This window comes from Heliangelus exortis, chromosome 25, assembly GCF_036169615.1.
Source record: "Heliangelus exortis chromosome 25, bHelExo1.hap1, whole genome shotgun sequence".
Taxonomy (NCBI): Eukaryota; Metazoa; Chordata; class Aves; order Apodiformes; family Trochilidae; genus Heliangelus; species Heliangelus exortis.
Window position 1 is genome coordinate 3,706,628 of NC_092446.1, and position 9,851 is coordinate 3,716,478.

The 9,851-nt window shown below is 48.6% G+C and overlaps 2 protein-coding genes across 2 annotated transcripts in view; one reads left to right on the forward strand and one right to left on the reverse strand.

Annotated features, from left to right (window-relative positions):
* ITPR3 (inositol 1,4,5-trisphosphate receptor type 3) overlaps positions 1–5,702 on the forward strand; it is a 47,030-nt gene extending 41,328 nt beyond the window's left edge. Inside the window, exons 53-57 of the mRNA XM_071768155.1 lie at positions 240–364; positions 651–816; positions 2,525–2,685; positions 4,311–4,472; positions 4,782–5,702. Coding sequence (XP_071624256.1) covers positions 240–364; positions 651–816; positions 2,525–2,685; positions 4,311–4,472; positions 4,782–4,850 — 683 coding nt within the window. The 3' untranslated portion in view covers positions 4,851–5,702. The remainder of the gene's footprint in view (positions 1–239; positions 365–650; positions 817–2,524; positions 2,686–4,310; positions 4,473–4,781) is intronic.
* A 995-nt stretch (positions 5,703–6,697) lies between these two features.
* The window catches only part of UQCC2 (ubiquinol-cytochrome c reductase complex assembly factor 2), a 4,284-nt gene continuing 1,130 nt past the window's right edge, over positions 6,698–9,851 (reverse strand). The window contains exons 2-4 of the mRNA XM_071768174.1: positions 7,865–7,939; positions 7,516–7,585; positions 6,698–6,877 (exon numbers count right to left, since the gene is read on the reverse strand). Coding sequence (XP_071624275.1) covers positions 6,783–6,877; positions 7,516–7,585; positions 7,865–7,939 — 240 coding nt within the window. The 3' untranslated portion in view covers positions 6,698–6,782. The remainder of the gene's footprint in view (positions 6,878–7,515; positions 7,586–7,864; positions 7,940–9,851) is intronic.

Genomic DNA, 9,851 nt, shown 5'->3' on the forward strand with positions numbered 1-9,851 from the left:
AGTGATAAAAGAAGTGGGAGCTTCAGGAGTGCTCAGCCAAACACCTCCAGAGCAAGAGTCAAGCTGGGGGTGCTGCTGAGAGAGGTTCCTGGTGGGGAGATCCCTGAGGAGCATCTGCTCCCAGATCTGCCACTGCCTCACTGCAGCGAGAGTCAGCCCACAGCTCTGGGTGCTTTGCAAGGGTCTGGTCTGTCTGTGCTCTGGGTTTTTGGTTTGATTTCTCCCCTCTGGCCCTGCAGAACCAGAGGCTGACCCGTGGGAACGTGCCTGTGACACTCTGCTCATGTGCATTGTCACTGTCCTCAACCACGGCCTGAGGAATGGAGGGGGTGTGGGGGACATCCTGAGGAAGCCATCCAAGGATGTGAGTTTGGGCACCCCCTTTTCTGCTGCTAAATCCTGCTGTGTTCACCACCCTGCAGCTGCCCTCCCTCCTTCCCTCCCTCCCTTGGGAACTGTGACACTTCCAGCTCTGTCCCTACCACTCTCCTTGGGGGGTTTCCTCCTCTCTTTATCCTGGAATTCCTCCTCACTCGGTACCCTCAGCCCATGGGCCACAAGACAAAGCAGTGGCCAGAGGAGAGGTGGCCACGTTGTTTGTCCATTTTGTCCATTTTTTTTTTTTTTTTTGTCCATTTTGTCCATTCCAGGAATCCTTGTTTCCTGCTCGGGTCGTCTACGACCTCCTTTTCTTCTTCATTGTCATCATCATTGTCCTTAACCTCATCTTTGGGGTCATTATTGACACTTTTGCTGATCTGAGGAGTGAGAAGCAAAAGAAGGAAGAGATCCTGAAGACCACCTGCTTCATCTGTGGTGAGTGCTGGAGCATTGCCCCAGGAGCTTTTCCTCCTTTCTAAGGCTGAGGGATGGGAAATCATCTCAGCTGCTTTCTGCTTTTCATTTGTTTCACAGCAAAACTGAAATCTGTTCAGGGTGAGGGGGCTTAAACAAGGACACAAACTGAGAGGGGAAATGCTCTGTGGTTTTCCTCACCTTCTGTTAACGAGGGGTTTAAACCAAACCCCCACACTGTGGAGTTCTTATCTCTGTGCATCTGTCACTCCTGAGACCATCTATTGATATTTGAAATTCAACAAGGGGAAGTGTAGAGTTTTGCATTTGGGGAAGAACAACACGATGTCCCAGTATAGGTTGGGGGCTGAGCTGCTGGAGAGCAGTGGAGGTGAAAGAGACCTGGGGGTCCTGGTAGACAAGAAGATGCCCACGAGCCAGCAATGTGCCCTTGTGGCCAAGAAGGCCAATGGCATCCTGGGCTGGCTCAGGAACAGCGTGGCCAGCAGGTCCAGGGAAGGGATTCTGCCCCTGTGCTCAGCCCTGGGGAGGCCACAGCTTGAGTCCTGTGTCCAGTTCTGGGCCCCTCAGCTCAGGAAGGAGATTGAGGTGCTGGAGCAGGTCCAGAGAAGAGCAAGGAGGCTGGGAAGGGATCCAGCAGAATTCCTGTGAGGAAGAAGATGCCCATGAGCCAGCAATGTGCCCTTGTGGCCAAGAAGGCCAATGGCATCCTGGGGTGCATTAGAAAGGGTGTGGTTAGTAGGTCAAGAGAGGTTCTCCTCCCCCTCTATTCTGCATTGGTGAGGCCACACCTGGAGTATTGTGTCCAGTTCTGGGCCCCTCAGTTCAAGAAGGACAGGGAAGTGCTTGAAAGAGTCCAGCACAGAGCTACTGAGATGATTAAGGGAGTGGAACATCTCCCTTATGAGGAAAGGCTGAGGGAGCTGGGTCTCTTTAGTTTGGAGAAAAGGAGACTGAGGGGTGACCTCATCAATGTTTTCAAATATGTAAGGGGTGAGTGTCAGGGAGATGGAGTTAGGCTTTTCTCAGTGGTGACCAGTGATAGGACAAGGGGTAATGGGTGTAAATTGGAGCATAGGAGGTTCAAGTTGAATATCAGAAAAAATTTTTTTACTGTAAGGGTGACAGAGCCCTGGAACAGGCTGCCCAGGGGGGTTGTGGAGTCTCCTTCACTGGAGACATTCAAACCCCACCTGGACACGTTCCTAGGGGATGTACTCTAGGGGGCCCTGCTCTGGCAGGGGGGTTGGACTAGATGATCTTTCCAGGTCCCTTCCAACCCCTAGGATTCTAGGATTCTAGGATTCTATGATATAAAAAGCACCATATTACCAAGGAAATCAACTGCAGAAAATGTTGTGGGATGCTTCCAGGCACCAGAAGGCATCCAAAGGAAGGGGCAGCCCCAATAAATCAGGCTCCTTTTTGCCTTAAAAGATCCACTGGGTCCTTTTCATGCTTTTAGCTACTTCAGCAGGAAGCATAGCTGGTAGTACTCAAAATAGAAGCCTCCTCAATCCCCAGCTGGGTTATTTTCCCCTCATTTTGGATGCTTGTTGTGTGCTAAATGCCAACTAATTATTAAAAGTACTCCTTGAAAAATCACACCTGGGAGAGGATGCAATTATCTGCGCTTCCTCTCCCATTTGTCTGCTTGCTCACACCTCCTCCTCCCCTCTCCTCCCTCCTCTCTTATTGCCTCACCCAGGACTGGAAAGGGACAAGTTTGACAACAAGACTGTGTCCTTTGAGGAGCACATAAAATATGAGCACAACATGTGGAACTACTTGTACTTCATAGTGCTGGTGAGAGTGAAGAACAAGACAGATTACACCGGGCCAGAGAGTTACGTGGCACAGATGATCAAGGTACCTGACCCCTCAGCCAGCAACCTGCCTGTCCCTGGGGGAATATTAGAGAATAAAAGGCCTTGCTAAAGAAAAAAAGAGTTTTGAGCAGAAATGTTTAACAATGTGGTTCCTTCTTAGCTGGTTCCTGCTACTTGGCAGCCTCAGCCAAGCCCCCGTTGTCTGTTTGATGTGCTGGGTGTCCAAGGATTGAGCTGAGGGCAGGAGTGGGACCTGAAGGGGATTGTAAGGCAAGAAAGGAGGGAAAGGAAATGGAGAAAAAAATATTTGGAGCCCAGAAGGCTGTAAGAAAAAAAACTAAACCCAAAACAAAGCTAGAAATGGAGCATTCATGGAAATTTTTCCAAGATACCAGAAAGGCTTTGATAATTTTTTTTAACCCTAAGCAGAGACAAGCTTGCTGTTAACAAATATTTTAGAATAAAAGGCCTTGCTAAAGAAAAAAGAGTTTTGAGAGGAAATTGTGAAAAAAACCTTTTGGAGCCCAGAAGGCTGTAAGAAAAAAAACTAAACCCAAAACAAAACTAGAAATGGAGCATTCGTGGAAATTTTTCCAAGATACCAACAAGGCTTTGAGAATTTTTTTTAACCCTAAGCAGAGGCAGGCTTGCTGTTAACAAATATTTGAGAACAAAAGGCCTTGCTAAAGAAAAAAAGAGTTTTGAGAAGAAATGTTTAACAATGTGGTTCCTTCTTAGCTGGTTCTTGCCACTTGGCAGCCTCAGCCAAGCCCCCGTTGTCTGTTGGATGTGTTGGGTGTCCAAGGATTGAGCTGAGGGCAGAACCAAGCAGGAGGGGAGTGGGACCTAAAGGGGATTGTAAGGCAAGAAAGGAGGGAAAGGAAATGGAGAAAAAAACATTTGGAGCCCAGAAGGCTGTAAGAAAAAAACAAACCCAAAACAAAACTAGAAATGGAGCATTTGTGGAAATTTTTCCAAGATACCAGAAAGGCTTTGAGAATTTTTTTTAACCCTAAGCAGAGGCAGGCTTGCTGTTAACAAATATTTGGGAACAAAAGGCCTTGCTAAAGAAAAAAAGAGTTTTGAGAAGAAATGTTTAACAATGTGGTTCCTTCTTAGTTGGTTCTTGCCACTTGGCAGCCTCAGCCAAGCCCCCGTTGTCTGTTGGATGTGTTGGGTGTCCAAGGATTGAGCTGAGGGCAGAACCAAGCAGGAGGGGAGTGGGACTTTGTAAGGCAAGAAAGGAGGGAAAGGAAATGGAGAAAAAAACATTTGGAGCCCAAAGGCTGTAAGAAAAAAACAAACCCAAAACAAAGCTAGAAATGGAGCATTCATGGAAATTTTTCCAAGATACCAACAAGGCTTTGAGAATTTTTTTTAACCCTAAGCAGAGGCAGGCTTGCTGTTAACAAATATTTGGGAACAAAAGGCCTTGCTAAAGAAAAAAGAGTTTTGAGAGGAAATGGTGAAAAAAACCTTTTGGAGCCCAGAAGGCTGTAAGAAAAAAACCAAACCGAAAGCAAAACTAGAAATGGAGCATTTGTGGAAATTTTTTCCAAGATACCAACAAAGCTTTGAGAATTTTTTTTAACCCTAAGCAGAGGCAGGCTTGCTGTTAACTCCTACCCCCTCTCCAGCTCCCATTCTCCCTGCTTGCCTTTCCAGAACAAGAACCTGGACTGGTTCCCCCGGATGCGAGCCATGTCCCTGGTCAGCAATGAAGGGGAAGGGGAACAGAACGAGATCCGGAATCTTCAGGACAAACTCAACACCACCATGAAGCTGGTGTCCCACCTCACCTCCCAGCTGAATGAGCTGAAGGAACAGGTACTCAGTGCTGCTCCAAAAAGAGAAATGCTTGAGGAACAGCTGAGCAGAACCCTGCTGTCCTCCCCCTCAGTAACTGCAAGGAGCAGGAAGCAGAACCAGCACAACTTCAGATGCAAAGAGCTCCTTGGGGTTTTTTTTGGGGGGGGTCAGGGACACCTGGGACAGTTTTTTGCTCCTTCCTCCTCAGCTTGAATCCAACTCCCAGTGTTTCCTGGCAGATGCTTTAGGCTGCCTGGTTAGAGGAGCACATCAGTGAGCTGAGGCAGCCTGGTTCCCTCCCTCACCCCTCTCCTTTTTTCCCTCCAGATGACAGAGCAGAGGAAGCGCAGGCAAAGGATGGGATTTGTGGATGTCCAGAACACCATCAACCACTGAGCTGGAGAAGGAGCTGGAGAAGAAGCCTCAGCAGCTTCACCCACTGAGGGACAAGGAGGCTTCTCCCTGGATTCCACCCCTGGCCGTGGAGCAGGAGGGACCAGGCAGAAGGGTTTCCCAGGCCCCATTTTCCTTAGAGAGCTTGTAAGCAATTGAGGAACCAGGGATTGGCCAGGATTCCTCCAAATACCTGGACCCACAAGTTACTCCAACGCCCTTGTAGGAAGATAAAATTATACAGGACTTTTTATTCCTCATTGCAATAACTCTTCTTCTTTGGCAAACGGGGAGGGGTTTATCTTCCTCTCCCTGGCCTCCCCCTGGGGTGTGGTGTCACTAGTTGTAGGGCTGCAATATTTAACTTATTCCAAGAGTGGCACCAGTACACCTGGCTCTTTGCAAGCCACCCATCCCATCTGCTCTACCTGCCCCATGCTGATCCCTCTCCATTTAAAGAATTCTGTTCATCACTGGGGTGCAGGAAAGAGGAGCTAAACTCCAGGAGATGGGTTTAATTTAACTCAGCAGGTGAAGATGAGGAGCTGAGCTTGTGCTAGTGTGAGCTTTTCACCTTCTGGGGACCAAGGATAGCTGGGCAGTAGTGGTAGGAGGCTGCAGGTTTACAGGAGTTCACTGTGAAGGGGTGTCCTGTGTTTTAGTTTCATCTCTGGTATAATGTTTTACTTTTTTTTGTTGGGTTTTTTTTGTTTGTCTGTTTGTTTTGTTGGGTTTTTGTTTTTTTTTTTTTTGTTTTTTTTTTGTTATTGTTACTTAAGAACTAAAGTGTAAATTGCCTTAACTAAATTAAACCCAAAATCATGTTATAATAAAAACTTAAACATGGTAGAGAAAGCCCCCTGGCTCTGCACTCTGCTATGTACAAGGGGGGGAGGGGTTGAAAATAAAAATACAGAGCCCTCCAAAGCCCCAAAGAGCTCCAAAACCCAACACCCCCAGCTTCACAACCCTAAAATCACCACACTGCTCCAGTCAGAAGCTGCAGGAGAATGCAGCTGCCAACCCCCCCTCAACCCCAGCCTTCTTTTCTGAAGCTCTGGACTAGAGCCTGCTGCAAAGTTTCCAAGTCTCTCACCACTTCCCAGGAGAACCCTGCCTCTGGAACACTAAAATACAGGAAAAGGAGCAGCTGCTGCTGCCTGGAGCCAAACTGTGTTCTTAGACACTCATCCTTCCCCAACCAAGCAGTGCTCTCCCACCCCCAGCCCTCTGCCTCCCAAGAACAGGCACTGCTGCCAGCATTAAAGCTTTAAAAAACAATAAAAAGAGGCCCCAGCAATAGAGTAATCACACTGGAAACTTGGTTATGGTCCTAGGTACCATGGCATGAAAACATCTTTATCCCTCAGCTATGCAGCAACCCACCCAGAACCTTCTGAGGGAAAGCACTGGATTGAAATCTCAATTAAATTCTTACCCTTCCCAACTGTCCCCGTGGCAAACTCACCCTCAGCTCTCTCTCCTGTTGTCTTCTCAAAAGGCAAAAATCTCCAAATAATGGAATTATTCAAGGTTTCCCTCACTTTCCCCATCACCACAATCATGCCCAGCCAGAGTTTTCACATCCTCACTGTTACCTTCACAAGGAAATTTCAAGCTAATTCAGTTGTTCCCCCTTCCTGCTTGTTCCATCTCTTGGAACACAAAGGATCTGCTCCAACACCACAAAGTTCTTTCTTCTCCCCCACACTGCTCTCAAAAGAGCACAAATGTCTTAAGCTGCAGCCTAGATTTTCCAGGAAACCAAAAAAAGAAGGGGGATAATGCAAGTGACAGGAGAAAGGTGTAGGTCAGAACACCAAAAAAAAAAAAAAAAAAAAAGCTGTTGCTAAGAGGATGAAATGGTTTTATTAATCATGGCAGCACAAGAGTGCTTCAGGAGTATGTACAGGGGGGAATCTGGGGGCCAGGATGTCACTGTGAATCCTCTTCAGGCTTCTTGGCAGAAAACTTTTCTCTCAGTTTTCTCCAGGGCCCTTTTTTCATGTTTTCCATCTGTTTCAGAATGTCTGTGAGAGGAGAAAGAGAGAGATGGGGGGAGAGGAAGAGAAGCAGAGGAGTAAAAACCCTCTTCCAAGCTTTGCCTCACATAAATTATCCTTTTTCTGACTTTTCAACTTAATGAATTTCTATTCCAGGGCCTGAAGCAAATTTGTTTTCCCTCCCAATCAAGGGAACTGATCCCTTATCCCTCACAACTGATACTCAGTTTCCAGCATTCCAGTCAAAGTCAGGAACTGGAGCAGAACAAAACTGCCCTGGCTTCCTGCACTGCCCTTAATAAATGAGCTGGCTGAGAATATTTGTGCATCCTGGCCCCTGTTTTCTCTCAGACTCTGATACAAAAGGAAAAAAACTGGGGGGAATCTGAACATGGTGTTACAGAAGCTGAGAATTTGGGGCACGAGGCAGCAAATGGGTTTCTTCCACCTCAAAGAGCCCTTGCAAAGCCTCTGATGGTTCCAAATCCAGTTGACTTTACACCCTGGTGGATTTACTGAAGATTTCCTCAGTTATTCCTGAACTTCCTCCTGATTAAACATCCTGCTTTCCTTGCTGCCCTCTCCTTGGGTCACAGGGATGCAACAACCACCACAAGGCCTGCAGTGCCCTTTTTATCTCCTCACACCCAGCACAGAGCTCATACCTGTGGACAGGATCATCTTGCAGTCTTCCACTGTCACTCCTGTGAAGTTGGTATCTTTCAGGCGTGGGTACTTCCCCAGGAAGGAAATAATTTGGGGAAAAAGAGAGGGGGAAAAGATATTCCTTGGAGTGCAAGACAACAGCTAAAAACATCACCACAGTGCAGCCTGAGGGAGCTCCAAGAATTCCATTTATCCACCCCAAAAGCTCTCAGCTGCATTGTGACCCATGAGGTTTTCCCAGAGTGGCCAAAGGGAGAGCTGCACCCCCTGAGCACCCTTTGTTTGCCTGCCAGGACCTTCCCAGGAATCCCAGTGGGATGAGGGAGCTGAGTGCTTGCCAGAGCTCACCTTGTTCTTGTAGTAGTTGGTGTGGATCCTCACCAAGCTCTCATACATCTGGTCACAGGTCTCAGGGTCAGCAATCTGGAATAAACCAAAGTATCACAGGTTTTAAAACCCCCCCACTAAAAAAAAAAAATTAAAAATTTGAGGGCTGTGAGAAGGTCAAGCTCAGGTGGCCTCTCCTGCTTTTTTTTTTTTTTTTTTTTTTTTCTTTTCACCTGCTTGGTCTCAAAAAAAAAAAAAAAGAAAAAGGAGGTGTGGGATTTTCCTTCAATTCTATTCCAAACCCATCTGAGAGAGCAGCTGTGAAGATCCAGGAATAAAAATACTGCTGGACACTTCCCTTCTGGTGTTTATCAGCTCCTGATGTGAAATCTGCAAGCCTTCCAGCTCCAAGGCCAGTTCTGCCCCTGTTTTATCCTAAAGCCCCAGAGAAGTTAACATCCTAGGCCTGAAAGTTAAAAAAATCCCAGTGCAGGCTGAGAAGAGTTTATCACTGATAAGGGAAAAGCAGCAGATTTCTAAAAAAAAAATAAAAATCTGCTTTCTAGTTTGATCTAGGAAGCTGGAAAGATTTTGCTAAGCCCCCAACCTCTGTCAGGAGCCTCAGAGCTGAGTCTGCCCTGCAGAGCCATCACCTGGGGTTTTATTTTTGGGCAGTGGGGGCCCAACTGGAGCAGAATTTGGGCTCTGCTGCTCCAGGAGATCAACCAGAAATGTTTGAAATGGATGCACAGAGGCAGCCAGCAGGGTGAAGTGAGCTGGACAGGGACACGGGGCAGGGGACACCTCTGCACCAGCCACAGAAACCCAGGGAAAGCTTCTCCTGATTCCAGGAGAGAGGATGTGGGGACAGAGGGACTGTCAGGAGTCAGGGGATCTGCAGCTTCACCATTTCCAGTGCCCCAGCTCATGTTTTGGTCATGGCAGCAGGAACAGCCACTCCCTGCCTTGCAGGAGCAGGATTCCTCCCCACAGACACCCTGGGAAAAGCAGGAAATCTGATCCCAGGGGAATCAAACAGTCATGAGGCTGAGAAAAGTCTCCTTTAGGGCTCTAAGCCTTCCCTCCTGTGCCTTTCCCTTTGCTCCAGACAAACTGATCCCAGTGCTGCAGGCACCAGTTTAGATTTCCAGGCTTTGGGATTGTGCAGCCAACTGGTGCAGCAGATTCAGCTGCCTGAGCAGACAAAAAAAGCAATAAGCAGCTTCAGAAATGCCTGCTGCAGACTCTTCTGGTGTCCAATAGAGAAGCAGGTGCCTGTAACAACCTCTTGAAGTCACAAATCCATACCTGGAACAATGGGTTTTCTGCTCAGAAAGGGCACATTTGCATCCCACAGCTGCATTTCTCCAAGCCTGGAAAAAAATCTGGCAGCCCAAGGCAAGCAGCACCAAAGCCTGAACTCCAACACTCCCCCAGCTGCAGCTGGAACCCCATTTTACAACCACTGCATCTTCCCAGGGCTGTGACCCCCCCCGGGGCCCCCCCATCCCACCAGCAGAGGCAGCACAACACCCTCAGCAGCTCCAGGCCTGCAGATCCACGAAGTTTTGGGTCCAGAGCCGCAGGAAGGGGGCTCTGCAGAGCACCTGAAGGGGGGGAGCCTCTGGCTGGCACCGCAGCCTCTCCCGGGCCAGCAACAGGGGATGGGGCTGCTGGGGAGGGGGCTGAAAGGGCCGGGATGGAGCCTGAAGGGATCAGGAGGCTGTGAGGGACCTGGGGGAAAGGATCTGAGGGGTTCCTGAGGGGACTCGGGGGGTCTCTGCAGGGTTCCTGAGGGACCTGGGGGGAAGGATGTGAGGGGTTCCTGAGGGGACCCAATGGGAAGGATCTGGGGGGCTCCTGAGGGGATCCACGGGGTCTCTGCAGGGTTCCTGAGGGACCTGGGGGGAGGATCTGTGGGGTTCCTGAGGGGACCCAGAGGGGGCTCTGCAGGGTTCCTGAGAAGACCCAGGGGGAAGTATCTGTGGGGTTCCTGAGGGGACCAACT